Genomic DNA, 13,987 nt, shown 5'->3' with positions numbered 1-13,987 from the left:
CTCATTGGACATGTTCAGATAGTAGCCTTCCCTCTTCGGACAGTTTTTTTCTCTCAATTTCCTGCCCACTGAACACAACCCTAATGAGTGCTTGGGCCTGATAAGTACATGCAATCTTTGATTACCTGTTTAAAGTGGAGAAACAGCTGTGCTTTCACCAGATCCAAAAGGGGATGGTCACATCTGCCTAATCTGTGTGACCACACACACACACCCTACCTTTCAGACCAACTGGCTCAAGGAAACCCCTCTATCTGTGCAGAGTGTCTTTCACTAGTCTTAAAATACTATATTTAACTAGTCTTTTGACTATATTTCAGCAGTCACTCATGTGTTTATGGAAGAGCGTTTCCCTGTTGACATTTGTGTAGGCCTCATTATGGCCGGTGATAACTCATGCACGACAACAAACTTGACGAGTTCTGTACGGACTGGGAGTGCCTTTAACTGTCACAAAGATGACCTGTTCACATTTGAATTCTAAGTTGTAGAATGTTTGAACTGGATTTAGAGAAATATAGATTTTTCACACTATCGTGCCGACTGAAACCCAACTGTGCTGGCTCGGATACTTTACACACCGTCCTTTTCGGCATTGTTCCAGCACACCATCTCAGGACAGACAACCTGGTTTGGTTCCAGCAGACCATCTCAGGACAGACAACCTGGTTTGGTTCCAGCAGACCATCTCAGGACAGACAACCTGGTTTGGTTCCAGCACACAATCTCAGGACAGACAACCTGGTTTGGTTCCAGCACACCATCTCAGGACGGACAACCTGGTTTGGTTCCAGCACACCATCTCAGGACAGACAACCTGGTTTGGTTCCAGCAGACCATCTCAGGACAGACAACCTGGTTAGGTTCCAGCAGACCAGTTCAGGACAGACAACCTGGTTTGGTTCCAGCAGACCATCTCAGGACAGACAACCTGGTTTGTTTCGGCTCAGTAGCGTACATTAAATATCCACCAGAATACTGACAACAGCTGAGCAGACACATAGGCTTCTTTTGTCACTGTTAGACAGACAATAATGAATAATGAGCTGATACAAGACACAGCTTGACACCTGTGGTTACTTATCGGAGATTCCTTGGCATAAATTAGTCAGTATTTGTGTGTACTTTGTGTATCATGTAAGGCTGAGTTTTCCTCACTCTGACCTGGACATGTCGGTGAAGTGTGTGTGTGTGTTCGAGGATATGCGTGCGGGGTGTGTGTGTGTGTGTACGTTTCTCTGACCTGGACATGTTGTCTGGGGAGCAGGCTGAGTTGTTGCCGGTGGAGACGCTGGTGTCCATGCTGTCAGAGCTCTCCAGACTCAGTGTGTCGTATGGCTGCTCGCCCGCCGGTGGCGGCTGGTGGTGCAGGATGGAGTGGTGCACCATGGGAGGGCCTTGGGCATGGGAAGGGGCATACTGGGTGTTGAGGTGGGTCTGAGAGCCGTGAAGCGCATCCCACTGGCACTGGGCCTCCACTGCAGCTCGCTGCTTCAGCTCAGCCAATCGACGCCGCTGCTCCTCGATCACCTGGTGGCCTGGGGGTGGAGGGAGAGGGAGGAAGTAGGAGGTCACAGCTGATCTGGGGGGTGGTTTCATCACGTCCAGGGATACCCCATTATGTCCCATGATGACAGTCCCAGGATGCATGGCAACACCCTCAGCATGCAGACATACATACTCACCCACAACCAACTCAAACACACTCACATCCACTTGCCAAGAAAAAGGTCCTGATGATCAGCGTCACCCGGCTATGAAGAGAGAATACCTAAAGATTGCCTGTGAGTCCATGTAATGTAGATACCACAGGTCAGCGACAGATGAAACCAGGCCCCACACATACATCAAACATACATGTATAGTATGTGCTCGGTATTATCAAAAGCCCAAGCACAATTCAACCGGCAACATGTTTCCTCATCACCAAAGCCTCCTAAATACATTAGCAGCAGAAATACTAATGCAAAATTATCCAGTAACCCAAGGAAGTCACCTTCAAGTTCAAACCCATGCTCGCTATCCATCATATAGCTGACAGATACCTCTTTTAAAAACAGGCGCAAAGTTAGAGAGGAACAACGGTGGCCCGACAGATGAAGAGCACTGCGTCTACCAAATGCATGCATTGTTGATTCTCAGCAGGGGGATGGAGAAGAAGAAGGATGGAGAGTTTATATGAGACGAACATCAGACGTTTAGGAAATGAACATGAGACCAAACCCACTCCCAGGCTCAGAGGTCTGTCTGTCTATCTGTCGGTCTGTGGGATTGTCCATGGTGGAGCAGGGAGACTCAGGCGTGGAAGGCAAGGAGGACTCTGTGACATGGAGAGTGGAGGACAGTAATGGAGAGAGGGATGGTTGGATGGAGGGACGGAAGGACAGGGTGACAGACAGGATGACAACATGGTGGTTAAATCCGAGCTAGAGGAGGGAAGCGTGGGAGGGGTCGTAACCGTGGAAGCAGAGACTGGGTGAGGGGGAAGTGGGGTGATGAAGACAGGGACGGGGTGTGGTTTCTCTGAAGCATGACAGGAAATCTTGAAAATGACAGACAAATCTTGGAGAGGACCATCTTAAACACATTCTAACTATATTTATTACATGTTGATGTTTACTGCTGAAACTCTCACCTCAGACCAGAACATGGGACAGAGTAGCCTGGTGAAAACCCCCAAAAGGTGGTTACCTTTCTGCTGTAAGGCTAGCGCTCTCTTGGTCTCTATGTCCTGCATGGTGGCAGCCAAGTTCCGTGGCAAACTGCCGGTACTGTTGGGAACCATCAGTGGGCTCTAGAAGGACACAAAAGGAGGAGAGTTATTGATTGATTAAATTAATTCAATTGAATTAACAATGAAAAACATATACATCAACATATCAATGCAATGGAAGTACACAAGTGACAAGCCATCAAGGTTTCCACCAAAATATTGATTTCCAATGTGGTCGTCATTGACTGGCAGGCAAGTCCAAGAGCCAATAAGATATCCAGTGAATGGGACAGTATATAAACCATCATATGCTATGCATTTAAACTCTCGGTCTTGTGAGCAATGTCATCTAATACTATCAAATGTAATCTGATACTATCATGTAACACACAACACATAACAACCTGCCGTTGTTTACCAGTATGTAACCATATGTTAGGTCAAATCAATCACCAGGTGTCCTGAGCAGGATACATGCACTACATTCAGATTGATTGTGTATAAAGGGCATTATGTACTTTAGTCGTCCTCATAGAAACTTAACACAAACTATTATGATGAAGCTAGCTAGATTGCAAGTTTACAGCAAATGGCTGCCTCAGAAGAGATCTGCACGAGCTACAAAATCCAGCCACAAACGTGACCTCCCTCCTACACCAGTACCTTCTATTTAGTATTTTCATTTGGTTGTAGGCTTGTGTAGGCTGCAATTCGGCTTTTAGCTGCAAATGTGTGCTATTCAAATGAACCTTACATAAACCTCACATTATAATAATAGTTGATTACTACATGATTCGCTGAGGAGCCTACTACTAGCCAACCAATAGAGATGGAGCGGAGGTGGCGAGGTTTACCTTGGAGGTTGTGTTGCGTCCCAGTGTGGCAGCTCCACACTGCAGATGGGATCCGGAGCCTGCTTTGGATTGATGTACCGTCTGTCCAGCATCACTGTCCAGCTTGGAGCGGAACACCTGGGAGGAGTGAAGATGGACCAGGATCAGCTATCAAACACAGTAAACTAATTGTTCGAGGTTACCCCGCACATAGTAAAACATGTATTACATGAAATGGAATGAGGAATATAAACTGTGATGCTTACTCAAAACTAGTCTGGTGGGAGATGCTATGAGAAGTAGAGTAGGGTACAAATACAAAAAATGTTGGCTTTTTTAGAGTTTCAAAGGAATTTCAATTCAACCAACATATTGACATTGATTGATATCTTTGAAATGTTAAAGCAGCCTACTTTTGGTGAGTGTACTTTAAATCACTACAGCTACTACTGAGATATCAGACAGACAGAGACAGTGATTATTATGGCAGCACCAACAACATGTCACGACTTCCGCCAGAGTCGGTCCCTCTTCTTGTTCGGGCGGCGTTCGGCGGTCAACGTCACCGGCATTCTAGCCATCGCCGATCCACTTTTCATTTTCCATTTGTTTTGTCTTTGTTTTCTACACACCTGGTTTCAATTCCCCCATTACATGTTCATGATTTAACCCTTGTGGTACCGGTATTGTTCCCGCACCATAGTATTGTGTTTATATTGGTGTTATCTTGTATTAAATACCTTGTCCACGCATCTAAGCTCTCCTGCGCCTGACTCCTTTCATCAGTTACCCACAGCCTTGACAGAAACACGCACCCACTCGGAATGGAGTCAGCAGGAGCAGTTGCCCCTGCAGTAGGGGTTGAGGAGCGAGTCCAGCAGCACGCTGCCATGCAACAGCATCTCGGCAGCGCCATAGATCGCATTCTACAAACCACAGAGCGCTGGGAGAGAAGAGTTCCTCCGCGTCTCCACCAGCACCACCAGTCTCACCATCACTCACCCCTCCTTCACCCGGGCCCAGTGGGATTCGGCTCTCCCTCCCGACGAAGTATGATGGAACGGCGGCGGGTTGTCAGGGGTTCTTGCTCAAGCTAGAGCTCTACCTGGCAACCGTCCACCCGGCTCCTTTGGGCCGTGAGAGTGTGGCCGCCCTCGTCTCCTGCCTCTCAGGGAAAACCCTGGAGTGGGCCAACGCCGTATGGGGGGGAAGAAGCGGTGTTGGACCACTTTGAGGATTTCACCCGCCGCTTCCGGGCAGTCTTTTACCACCCGACTGAGGGTAGAGCAGCGGGTGAACGTCTAGTCCACCTGAGGCAGGGGACGAGGAGAACACAGGTGTTTGCGTTGGAAATCCAGACCCTGGCTGCCGGCGCGGGATGGAACGACAGGGCCCTGATCGATCACTACCGGTGCAGTCTGTGTGAGGACGTCCGTCGGGAGTTGGCCTGCAGGGACACAACTCTTACATTCGACCAGCTGGTGGACCAGTCCATCCGGCTGGATAACCTTCTGGCTACCCGCAGACGTCCAGATCGGGGTCTGTTGGTTCCATCCCCAAGCACCACCGCTCCGACGCCCATGGAGCTGGGAGGTGCTGCACTTAGGCGACCGGAGGAAGGGCCGTTCCATGCACTATCTGTGGCCGCAGAAGGCACACTGCCGGTCAGTGCTGGGGAGGTTCCTCTGGGAGTCGAGGCAGCAGGCAGGGCACTCTCGTGTCACCCCAGGTGAGTCGGCACCAGGCTCACCCAGAGCCCCCTGTTGCTCACATGGTTTTGTTTATTAATTTTCCTGAGTTTTCCCTGCATTCCCAGCATAAGGCGCATGTAAATTCAGGCACAGCTGAGAATTTTATTGACAGATCATTTGCCCATATTTTAGGGTTCCCCATTTTTCCTGTGGATATGCCCTTCCCTGTGCACGCCCTAGATAGTCGACCATTAGGGTCAGGGCTAATTAGGGAGGCCACCGCTCCCCTGGGCATGGTTACGCAGGAGGGTCACAAGGAGAGAATCAGTCTCTTCCTTGTTGATTCTCCTGCGTTTCCCGTGGTGCTGGGCCTACCCTGGTTGGCCTGTCATGACCCCACTATTTCGTGGCAACAGAGGGCTCTCACGGGGTGGTCACGAAAGTGCTCGGGGAGGTGTTTAGGGGTTTCCATCGGTGCTACTACGGTGGAAAGTCCAGACCAGGTCTCCACCGTGCACATCCCCTCTGAATATGCCGATTTGGCCCTCGCCTTCTGTAAAAAGAAGGCTACTCAATTACCGCAGGAGGGGGTAGTGTGCAGGGTAGTGTGCAGACCTCACTACCCTCTGGATAGCCTTACGATTGCGCACTATGTCTCCGGTGCGTCTGCACAGCCCAGTGCGTCCTGTGCCTGCATCTGCAGGGCGAAAATAACCATCCAGCCAGGACGGGTTGTGCAGGCTCTACGCTCAAGACCTCCAGTGCGCCTCCACGGCCTAGTGTATCCGGTGCCTCTGCCTAGGACAGGGCCTCCTGTATGTCTCTCCAGCCTGGTGAGTCCTGTGGCAGCTCAACATACCAGGCTGCCCATACGTCTCCTCCCTCCAGTGATGATCCATGGCACAACTTCCTCCAGTCCGGAGCCTCCAGAGATGGCCTCCCTCCAGTCTGTGGCCCGCAGCGAGGGTGCCCAGTCCGGGACCCGCAACGAGGGTGCCCAGTCCGGGGCCAGCAACGAGGGTGCCCAGTCCGGGGCCCGCTATGAGGGTCCCTAATCCTGGGCCCGCAACGAGGGACCCCAGTCCGGGGTCGGCGATGAGGGTCCCCGCACCAGAGTTGCCACCAAAGTGGGGTGAGCCAGTGGTGGAGCGGGGTCTGCGTCCTGCACCTGAGCCGCCACCGTGGATAGATGCCCACCCAGACCCTCCCATATAGGTTTAGATTTTGCGGCCGGAGTCCGCACCTTTGGGGGTACTGTCACGCCCTGACCTTAGAGATCCTATTTATCTCTCTATTTTTGGTTTGGTCAGGGTGTGAGTTGGGGTGGGTATTCTATACTCTATTATTTGTATTTCTATGTTTTGGCAGGGTAGGGTTCTCAATCAGGGACAGCTGTCTATCGTTGTCTCTGATTGAGAACAATACTTAGGTAGCCCTTTTTCCACCTGTCTTTGTGGGAAGTTGACTTTGTTTAGGGCACATAGCCTTTGAGCTTCACGGTTTGTTTTTGTAGTGTTTATTATTTTTTTCGCCGTCTTTTTTCAAATAAAGAGAAAATGTACGCTGACCACGCTGCACCTTGGTCCTCTCCTTTCAACAGCCGTGACAGGAAAACTAAATGCATGAGTGGCAGCAAGCCCAGGCAGACCATCAATGAACAATTAGCTCAATCAACAAAGCACACTGCACTTGAAAAGGCATTTTCATCGGAAGTGAGAACATGAAGACAGAACAGAAACAATGGAAGAGTAAAACATGGGGAGGAATAGAAAAGAGGAGGAGAAGGCAGCACCTCTGAGAATTACCTGCATAGGCCTGCGAGGGGAGAGAGATTTAGCTGGGAGAGGGGGGCAGAGATGGCTGCTCACCCCAGCAGCCATCACCTCCTGGTACCACTGCTCTAAATCGAGAGTGGGGATTTGAGGCCTACTGCGCTCAGGCTGGTACTGGAGGGCCGCAGTGAAGAGTCCACAGTAAGAGAGGCAAATGACAGGATGGACAGCAGAGAGGCAAAGGACAGGATGGACAGAGCAAGGGAGTGGAGGAGGAAGAGAAATAAGAAAACAAAGCATTAATGAGCAAATAAGAGGATCTGGTAGTTTTCTAAATGTTATGTTTTTTTAATGTTAATTCTCATCTTCTTGAAACATCAGCAAATGCTGACAAATAGGTCTCTCAACGGAAAAAAACCTGTTGAAATGAATGTCATTTCAACTAGCTTTGTCCACGGGGATAGAGGAGTCATTTGGGCATCTTCACAGAAACGAGAGGTGGAGGAGAGATGGGTGAGAAGGAATAGAGAGAGAGAGACCAGACACACACCTCAACAGAGAGAGAGAGGGAGGAACCGTGAGGAACGGAGAGGCAGGAGAAGGCAGGGTCTCCCGCTCCTGACTGGAGGGGTCGGAGAGGAGAGGTAGGGGAGGACTCGACCTTCGGCATCCCAAAGATCTGAGTTAACTGGCCCACAGTCAAATACTCCTTTCATTCAGGGAGCCACATATAAACAGGCAGACAGGATGTCAAAGGGCAAACAGGGAAAGATAGAGAAACACAGGCAGAGAAGGACACACGTCAACAGGGAGGAAAACAGAAGCTACAAGGACAGCATGTAAAATACATGTCAGTAAACCTGACTCTCATATGGATAGTCTTTCAATAATATCAACCCATTGTACCATCCAGACCTGGGTCAAATACATACAGGATGTCAAACACTTGAGCTGTGCTTGATTCAGTTTGCCTGGTACAATGGAACCAATGAAACAGTTCCAAAAGTTCAAGCTCCAAGCTAAATCAAGCTCACCTAAAATATACTGGCAAGTATTTGAATGTATATGACATATGTACAGCATTTCATCCAGGTCTGGTACCATTATCCTCAAAATTCTCATTCTCAAATCAGTAATGCAGAGGTTAGTTGAGCTGATTATAACAAGGACAGGGCCATCTTGCAGAAAGCCAATACACCAGTATGTAAGTACAGTAAGCTACCTACAAGAGGACAGCTAGAGAGAAGAGCAACAGGTAAAGAATGAAAAGATGGAGTGATAAGGAGAGAATAGAGTGAGACAGAGACAGGGAGAGAGAGAGAGGTAGGAAGTGATGGAGAGAGTGACAGAAAGAGAGAGCAGTGGTACCTCGCAGGGGACAGCTGTGTCTAGGATGAGCGAGAGGCCGTGCTGAGCAGTAGTGGTGAGTTGGGTGTCATGGCAATCTCTCCCATACATCCTATAGACATCCGAGAGCTTCATGTACTCCTGAGAGCCAACGCAACGCAAACCAAACAGGACAAGAGGCCATGAGCTCAGTCCATGACACGTCCTTTTCATAATATGCATACTCATACACACACGGATGTGCACCCATTTCACACACAGGCATATAATATACGTACACTTTACAACCACCTGAGACAAGCTGCTGCTTTATCTTGTGTTTTTAAAACATAAAACACATATGTGTGAAAAACATGGACAACTACATGAACGGAATACATAAGGAGCACAGCATCTCTCTACCCTGTAATTTCCCACAATTCCCCAAGCCTCACATCGGGCTGGAGAACTGCAAACACGCTGCGAAAGAATAGAATAACAGTGACGTCAACAAGCTCTCGCCATCTTCAAAGGATAGCAAAACGCTAATTGAGAGAAGTGTACTACACAAACCAAACAGAATAGTACACTTCAATGAGAGACAAAGCACCATGCATGTGAGCCTCTGGCTAAACCGTCACACAAACACAGCATCCTCACACCCCAGTTGTAGCATGAGTTGTTTATGCTTTTGCCCATTCTAAAAGTTGAAGAGACACATCAATTAAAATGGCAACAGTTAATCCAGCAGACCAAGTATTTCATAAAGACAAACAATGACGACATTCCAATCAGTACTGTACTTCAAGGGCCTCACAGGATGACCAAATGTGTTTTTAAGCTACATATGGGGGGCGGGGTGCAATTTGCTGGGAGTCATTGGGGGTAACAAGACATAACTCACGCAGACCTCTTAAAGGCCCACTCCTTAATTAAAAAACAACAACAAAATGGCAACCTCGCACCTTGGTTTCCTATAAAGCTGTAAATATCACAGAGTGGGCCTTTAAGTGTTGGACAAAGACACACTGTGCATAGGGGGGTTACAGTGAGTGAGCTCAGGTGTCATGCAGGAACAGTTACACTGACAGTTAGTCTGGTTACCTCTGTCGGGCTGCCCCCTGGGTATAACTGAAAGGAGGAGCTTAAAAAGAAAGCAGCGGGTCGGCAGAGAGGATGCTGGGAGTGGGAGTCCTCTAACAGGTCAATCTCGCTGATATGGAGCACTTCCTGTTTCAACAGGGATAGTCAGGGACACTGGTCTCAGCTCCAGTTGCTGTAGTGTACAGTTATTGTTTATGTCCCTCTAAACTACACAAGTGTCAATTACAAAAGGGTCAAACATAGGTGTTACTGCACATTGAGTGCCCTTGTATGGGTTATATTCAGTTTAATAGGTTTAGTTTACAGTGGTCTAAATGAATATCATTGTTTAATATCCAATTCAACAATGAAACTGATAGCTATCTCATGTAATGAACGTGGTCTAAATGCATAAGAATGCAGGTTGATAGGATATGTTAGAATTGGACGAGAGTTTAGCACCAGACTAATCGGTTCATGTTTTCAGACTAAACCACACAGCCCACGGATTCAGTATCTCACTGGCCTGAGTTGAGATATGTACAATCCATCATAAAAGTGCAGATGTTTCCAATCCCCAAAAATATGTCAGTCGGATCTGAATTATCAGATCAAACCGGTCTTACTGATGTGATCAGCTGCATCTAACTATCCGAACGCAATGTAAATAGGGCCATACTTCACAAGCGGACACCACATCGTGTTAAACACAGTAAATAAATGGTTACTCTGGCACGCCAGTGGTAGAACAAGCAGACACTAGACCTACACCGCATGTAAAAACAGAGAGATACCAAGTTCTATTCACCAGTCAAATATTCTACCATCTCAACTATGAAAACCATCAAATTCCCCTTAAAGCCACAGTCTAATTGTGTTTCTTGAAATAATTCATTGAGAACAACAGATGTATCATAGAAATCCAGTATCCTAAGCCTACTATTTGCATGTGAAAATGTAATGGAGGCCATTTGCTCCATTGTTAACATCTTTAGTGGTGGTCTTTGTTAGTCTTTGCCAGTATACACAAATTAAGTAAAAGTGTGGCTTTAGACAAGTGAGCAGAGCGGAGGTCCGTTCATATATCTGCGTCATGGTAGATAACTGTCCTTGGCGGTGTGACCCCTGAAAGACCGTAAGATAAACCCCCCTCACCTCTTTCATGGTGCTGGAACTCTTAGGGAAAGTCCTTCCTCCAGTAAGGCTGAGGTACCTCTTCTCCAGGGCCGATAGTCTCTCTTTCTCCTAGAACACAGTGACACCAGAACAGATAAGTATCGGACTCTGTCCTGACTATGGATTGCCATAGTTTCTTCACCAAATAAAAAAATGTTCCACTTGCAGAAAAGCTGGGGACAAGGCAGCACATACGCCGAGATTGAAAGTGAAATGTCGACAAATGGGGAAAAACGCCAACAAGCTCTTAGTTAATAGACTTAATGTGAGGCGGCTGGCATGGAACAATGCCCTTAATTTGGTGATGACTTTGTGTGCAATTCTCACATTGTCAAGCAAGACCAGAGAGTGATAATGATTAGATTCTAATTATATTCATTTTCAAAGGGGTTGATTGTAGTGGCTGCTAGGCCAGATATAGACTGTATTGTAATGTTACCTTATGGAGCATCTGCAGGGTAAGGTTCCTGTCCTTAGCCAGCTTGTCACACTCCTGAGATGCCTGCTGTCCTAGCTGACTGGCCTGGCCTTCCAGAGCTGCCACCTTGTCCTGGAAGAAAACATGTTTAAAGAGTTATTGATGAATTAAAGGGGTACTCAACAAGATAACTTTAAATTGAGAAAATATACACTACCATTCAAAAGTTTGGGTTCACTTAGAAATGTCCTTGTTTTTGTCCATTAAAATAACATCAAATTGATCAGAAATACAGTGTAGACATTGTTAATGTTGTAAATGTCTATTGTAGCTGGAAACTGCACATTTATGGAATATCTATATAGGCGTACAGAGGCCCATTATCAGCAACCATCACTCCTGTGTTCCAATGGCACATTGTGCTAGCTAATCCAAGTTGATCATTTCAAAAGGCCAATTGATCATTAGAAAACCCTTTTGCAATTATGTTAGCACAGCTGAAAACTGTTGTTCTGATTAAAGAAGCAATACAACTGGCCTTCTTTAGACTAGTTGAGTATCTGGAGCGTCAGCATTTGTGGGTTCGATTACAGGCACAAAATGGCCAGAAACAAATAACTTTCTTCTGAAACTCGTCAGTCTATTCTTGTTCTGAGAAATGAAGGCTATTCCATGTGAGAAATTGCCAAGAAACTGAAGATCTCGTACAACGATGTGTAATACTCCCTTCACAGAACAGCACAAACTGTCCCTAACCAGAATAGAAAAAGGAGTGGGAGGCCCCGGTGCACAACTGAGCAAGAGGACAAGTACATTAGATTGTCTAGTTTGAGAAACAGACGCCTCACAAGTCCTCAACTGGCAGCTTAATTAAATAGTACCTGCAAAACACCAGTTTCAATGTCAACAGTGAAGAGGAGACTCCGAGTTGCAAAGAAAAAACCATATCTCAGACTGGCCAATAAAAATAAAATATTAAGATGGGCAAAAGAATGCAGACAGAAAAGTGTTATGGACAGACAAATCTAAGTTTGAGGTGTTCGGATCACAAAGAAGAACATTCGTGAGACGCAGAAAAAAATGAAAAGATGCTGGAGGAGTGACGCCATCTGTCAAGTATGGTGGAGGCAATGTGATGGTCTGGGGGTGCTTTGGTGGTGGTAAAGTGGGAGATTTGTACAGGGTAAAAGGGATTTTGAAGAAGGAAGGCTATCACTCCATTTTGCAATTCCATGCCATACCCTGTGGATGGCGCTTAATTGGAGCCAATTTCCTTCTACAAGACAATGACCCAAAGCACAGCTCCAAACTATGCAATAACTATTTAGAGAAGAAGCAGCCAGCTGGTATTCTGTCTATAATGGAGTGGCCAGCACAGTCACCGGATCTCAACCCTATTGAGCTGTTGTGGGAGCAGCTTGACCGTATGGTACGTAAGAGGTGCCCATCAAGCCAATCCAACTTGTGGGAGGTGCTTCAGGAAGCATGGGGTGAAATCTCTTCAGATTACCTCAAAAAATGGACAACTAGAATGCCAAAGATCTGCAAATGGAGGATTCTTTGACAACAAAAAAAGTTTAGAACCTTGTCAAAGTCTTGACTATATTTCCTATTCATTTTGCAACTCATTTCATGTATGTTTTCATGGAAAACAAGGATATTTCTAAGTGAGCCCAAACTTTTGAATGGGAGTGTACACTACACTCAAAACAAAGCAGTGATCATGTATCATGTCTTTGTCAGGTATCCCCACCAACACCATTCTTGATGTGAATAATCATACTATTTACACTCAACCTGTAAAGGCATTTGGCAATCATCAGAAATTAGCCAGTTTCTCTGACAGACATTCATATTCACAGCTCCAGATATGATGAAGGGTTGCCAGAATTGATAGGAGCAGCCATTGTGGTCCAGTCCATTACCTTCCTCTTGGCCATGCTGGTGTGGTACTCGGCCCTCTCCTGCAGCAGCTGCTGGCTGATGGTCTCCCTCTCCTCCTCCAGGCTGCTTTCCCTCTCCAGCTGCTGGAACTCCAGGTCCTCAAACTGTTTTGTCTCTGACTCCAGGGTCTCGCCCTCCTGTTGAACCCCACACAGAGCCCATCACAATGGGTCACAACCACACCAGGCCTCAGCCTCCTATAATATACAGTTTTCACACTGCTGAGCCGAGCCGGGCTGTATCTGGCCTGCCTGTTCACGCATTCATCATAGAAAGCACAATGTGTTTAGAAAATACCTGAGCCAGCAGAGTCTGGTGTGGGTTGGCACAATAGTGTGAAAAGGGTTCTAAAGTACCAACAACTACCAACCCCAAGAGACAGACAGCCCCACCACACCCCACAAGGTCACCACAGGGTCAGGCCAACCCCCACCGCCCCCTTGACACTCTCCAATGACCATGCTTCTCAGCCACGGCGGTCAAGGCCCAAGCCAAGCCAGCACAACCAGGGGTGATAGGCCACGGAATGAATGCGCTTCAAGTCCAGAGTAAACTGCATGGAGGTTCTATCTAACGATTGGTGGAGTTCTGTTTAACACTATGACTACGTTGGTCATGCTTTGATAGATTTGAATATTATGTTATTTGGGTTAACTTTGCCATTAGACTCTCTCTTCATTGTATCCTAGGTTCCTAACTATGCCACCAATGGAGAAGCACCATAGCATTATGAAAATGTTGTGGTATACAGCAGCAACAACAATCAATATTACATGCATATCTGGAGGAAACTGCCTCATTGCGAATCTCATTGGTTGAAAGATTTTATAGCCCAGTAGGTTGATTGAATGGTGACAAGCAGTCTTCTCTGCTGCACTATCTATCTATATGTTACAAAAGGTAATACTGTGCTTTTACTGTAGTAATACTAAAGTACTTATACAGTACTATCTTCTATACCGAATTTTATAGCTGATTTGCATGTGAGAACCCAACTGAATGCCTTGATCCTTTACCATAAACCGAAGAAA

At 46.9% G+C, this 13,987-nt stretch overlaps 1 protein-coding gene across 14 annotated transcripts in view; it reads right to left on the bottom strand.

The window, feature by feature from the left end:
* LOC115136866 (pleckstrin homology-like domain family B member 1) overlaps positions 1–13,987 on the bottom strand; it is a 110,686-nt gene that overhangs the window by 5,898 nt on the left and 90,801 nt on the right. For 10 of the 14 annotated variants that reach the window (XM_065024533.1, XM_029672729.2, XM_065024536.1 and 7 more), the window contains 9 exons: positions 12,938–13,093; positions 11,034–11,144; positions 10,574–10,663; positions 7,560–7,718; positions 7,043–7,183; positions 3,568–3,684; positions 2,692–2,794; positions 2,228–2,320; positions 1,244–1,538 (listed from right to left, as the gene is read on the bottom strand). In XM_065024533.1, the coding sequence (XP_064880605.1) occupies positions 1,244–1,538; positions 2,228–2,320; positions 2,692–2,794; positions 3,568–3,684; positions 7,043–7,183; positions 7,560–7,718; positions 10,574–10,663; positions 11,034–11,144; positions 12,938–13,093 (1,265 nt within the window). The remainder of the gene's footprint in view (positions 1–1,243; positions 1,539–2,227; positions 2,321–2,691; positions 2,795–3,567; positions 3,685–7,042; positions 7,184–7,559; positions 7,719–10,573; positions 10,664–11,033; positions 11,145–12,937; positions 13,094–13,987) is intronic. The other 4 variants (XM_065024534.1, XM_065024537.1, XM_029672732.2 and 1 more) reach the window with 3 other exon arrangements.

Source organism: Oncorhynchus nerka, linkage group LG11 (assembly GCF_034236695.1).
Source record: "Oncorhynchus nerka isolate Pitt River linkage group LG11, Oner_Uvic_2.0, whole genome shotgun sequence".
NCBI classification, from domain to species: Eukaryota; Metazoa; Chordata; class Actinopteri; order Salmoniformes; family Salmonidae; genus Oncorhynchus; species Oncorhynchus nerka.
This window is presented reverse-complemented; position numbering and strand designations above follow the sequence as displayed.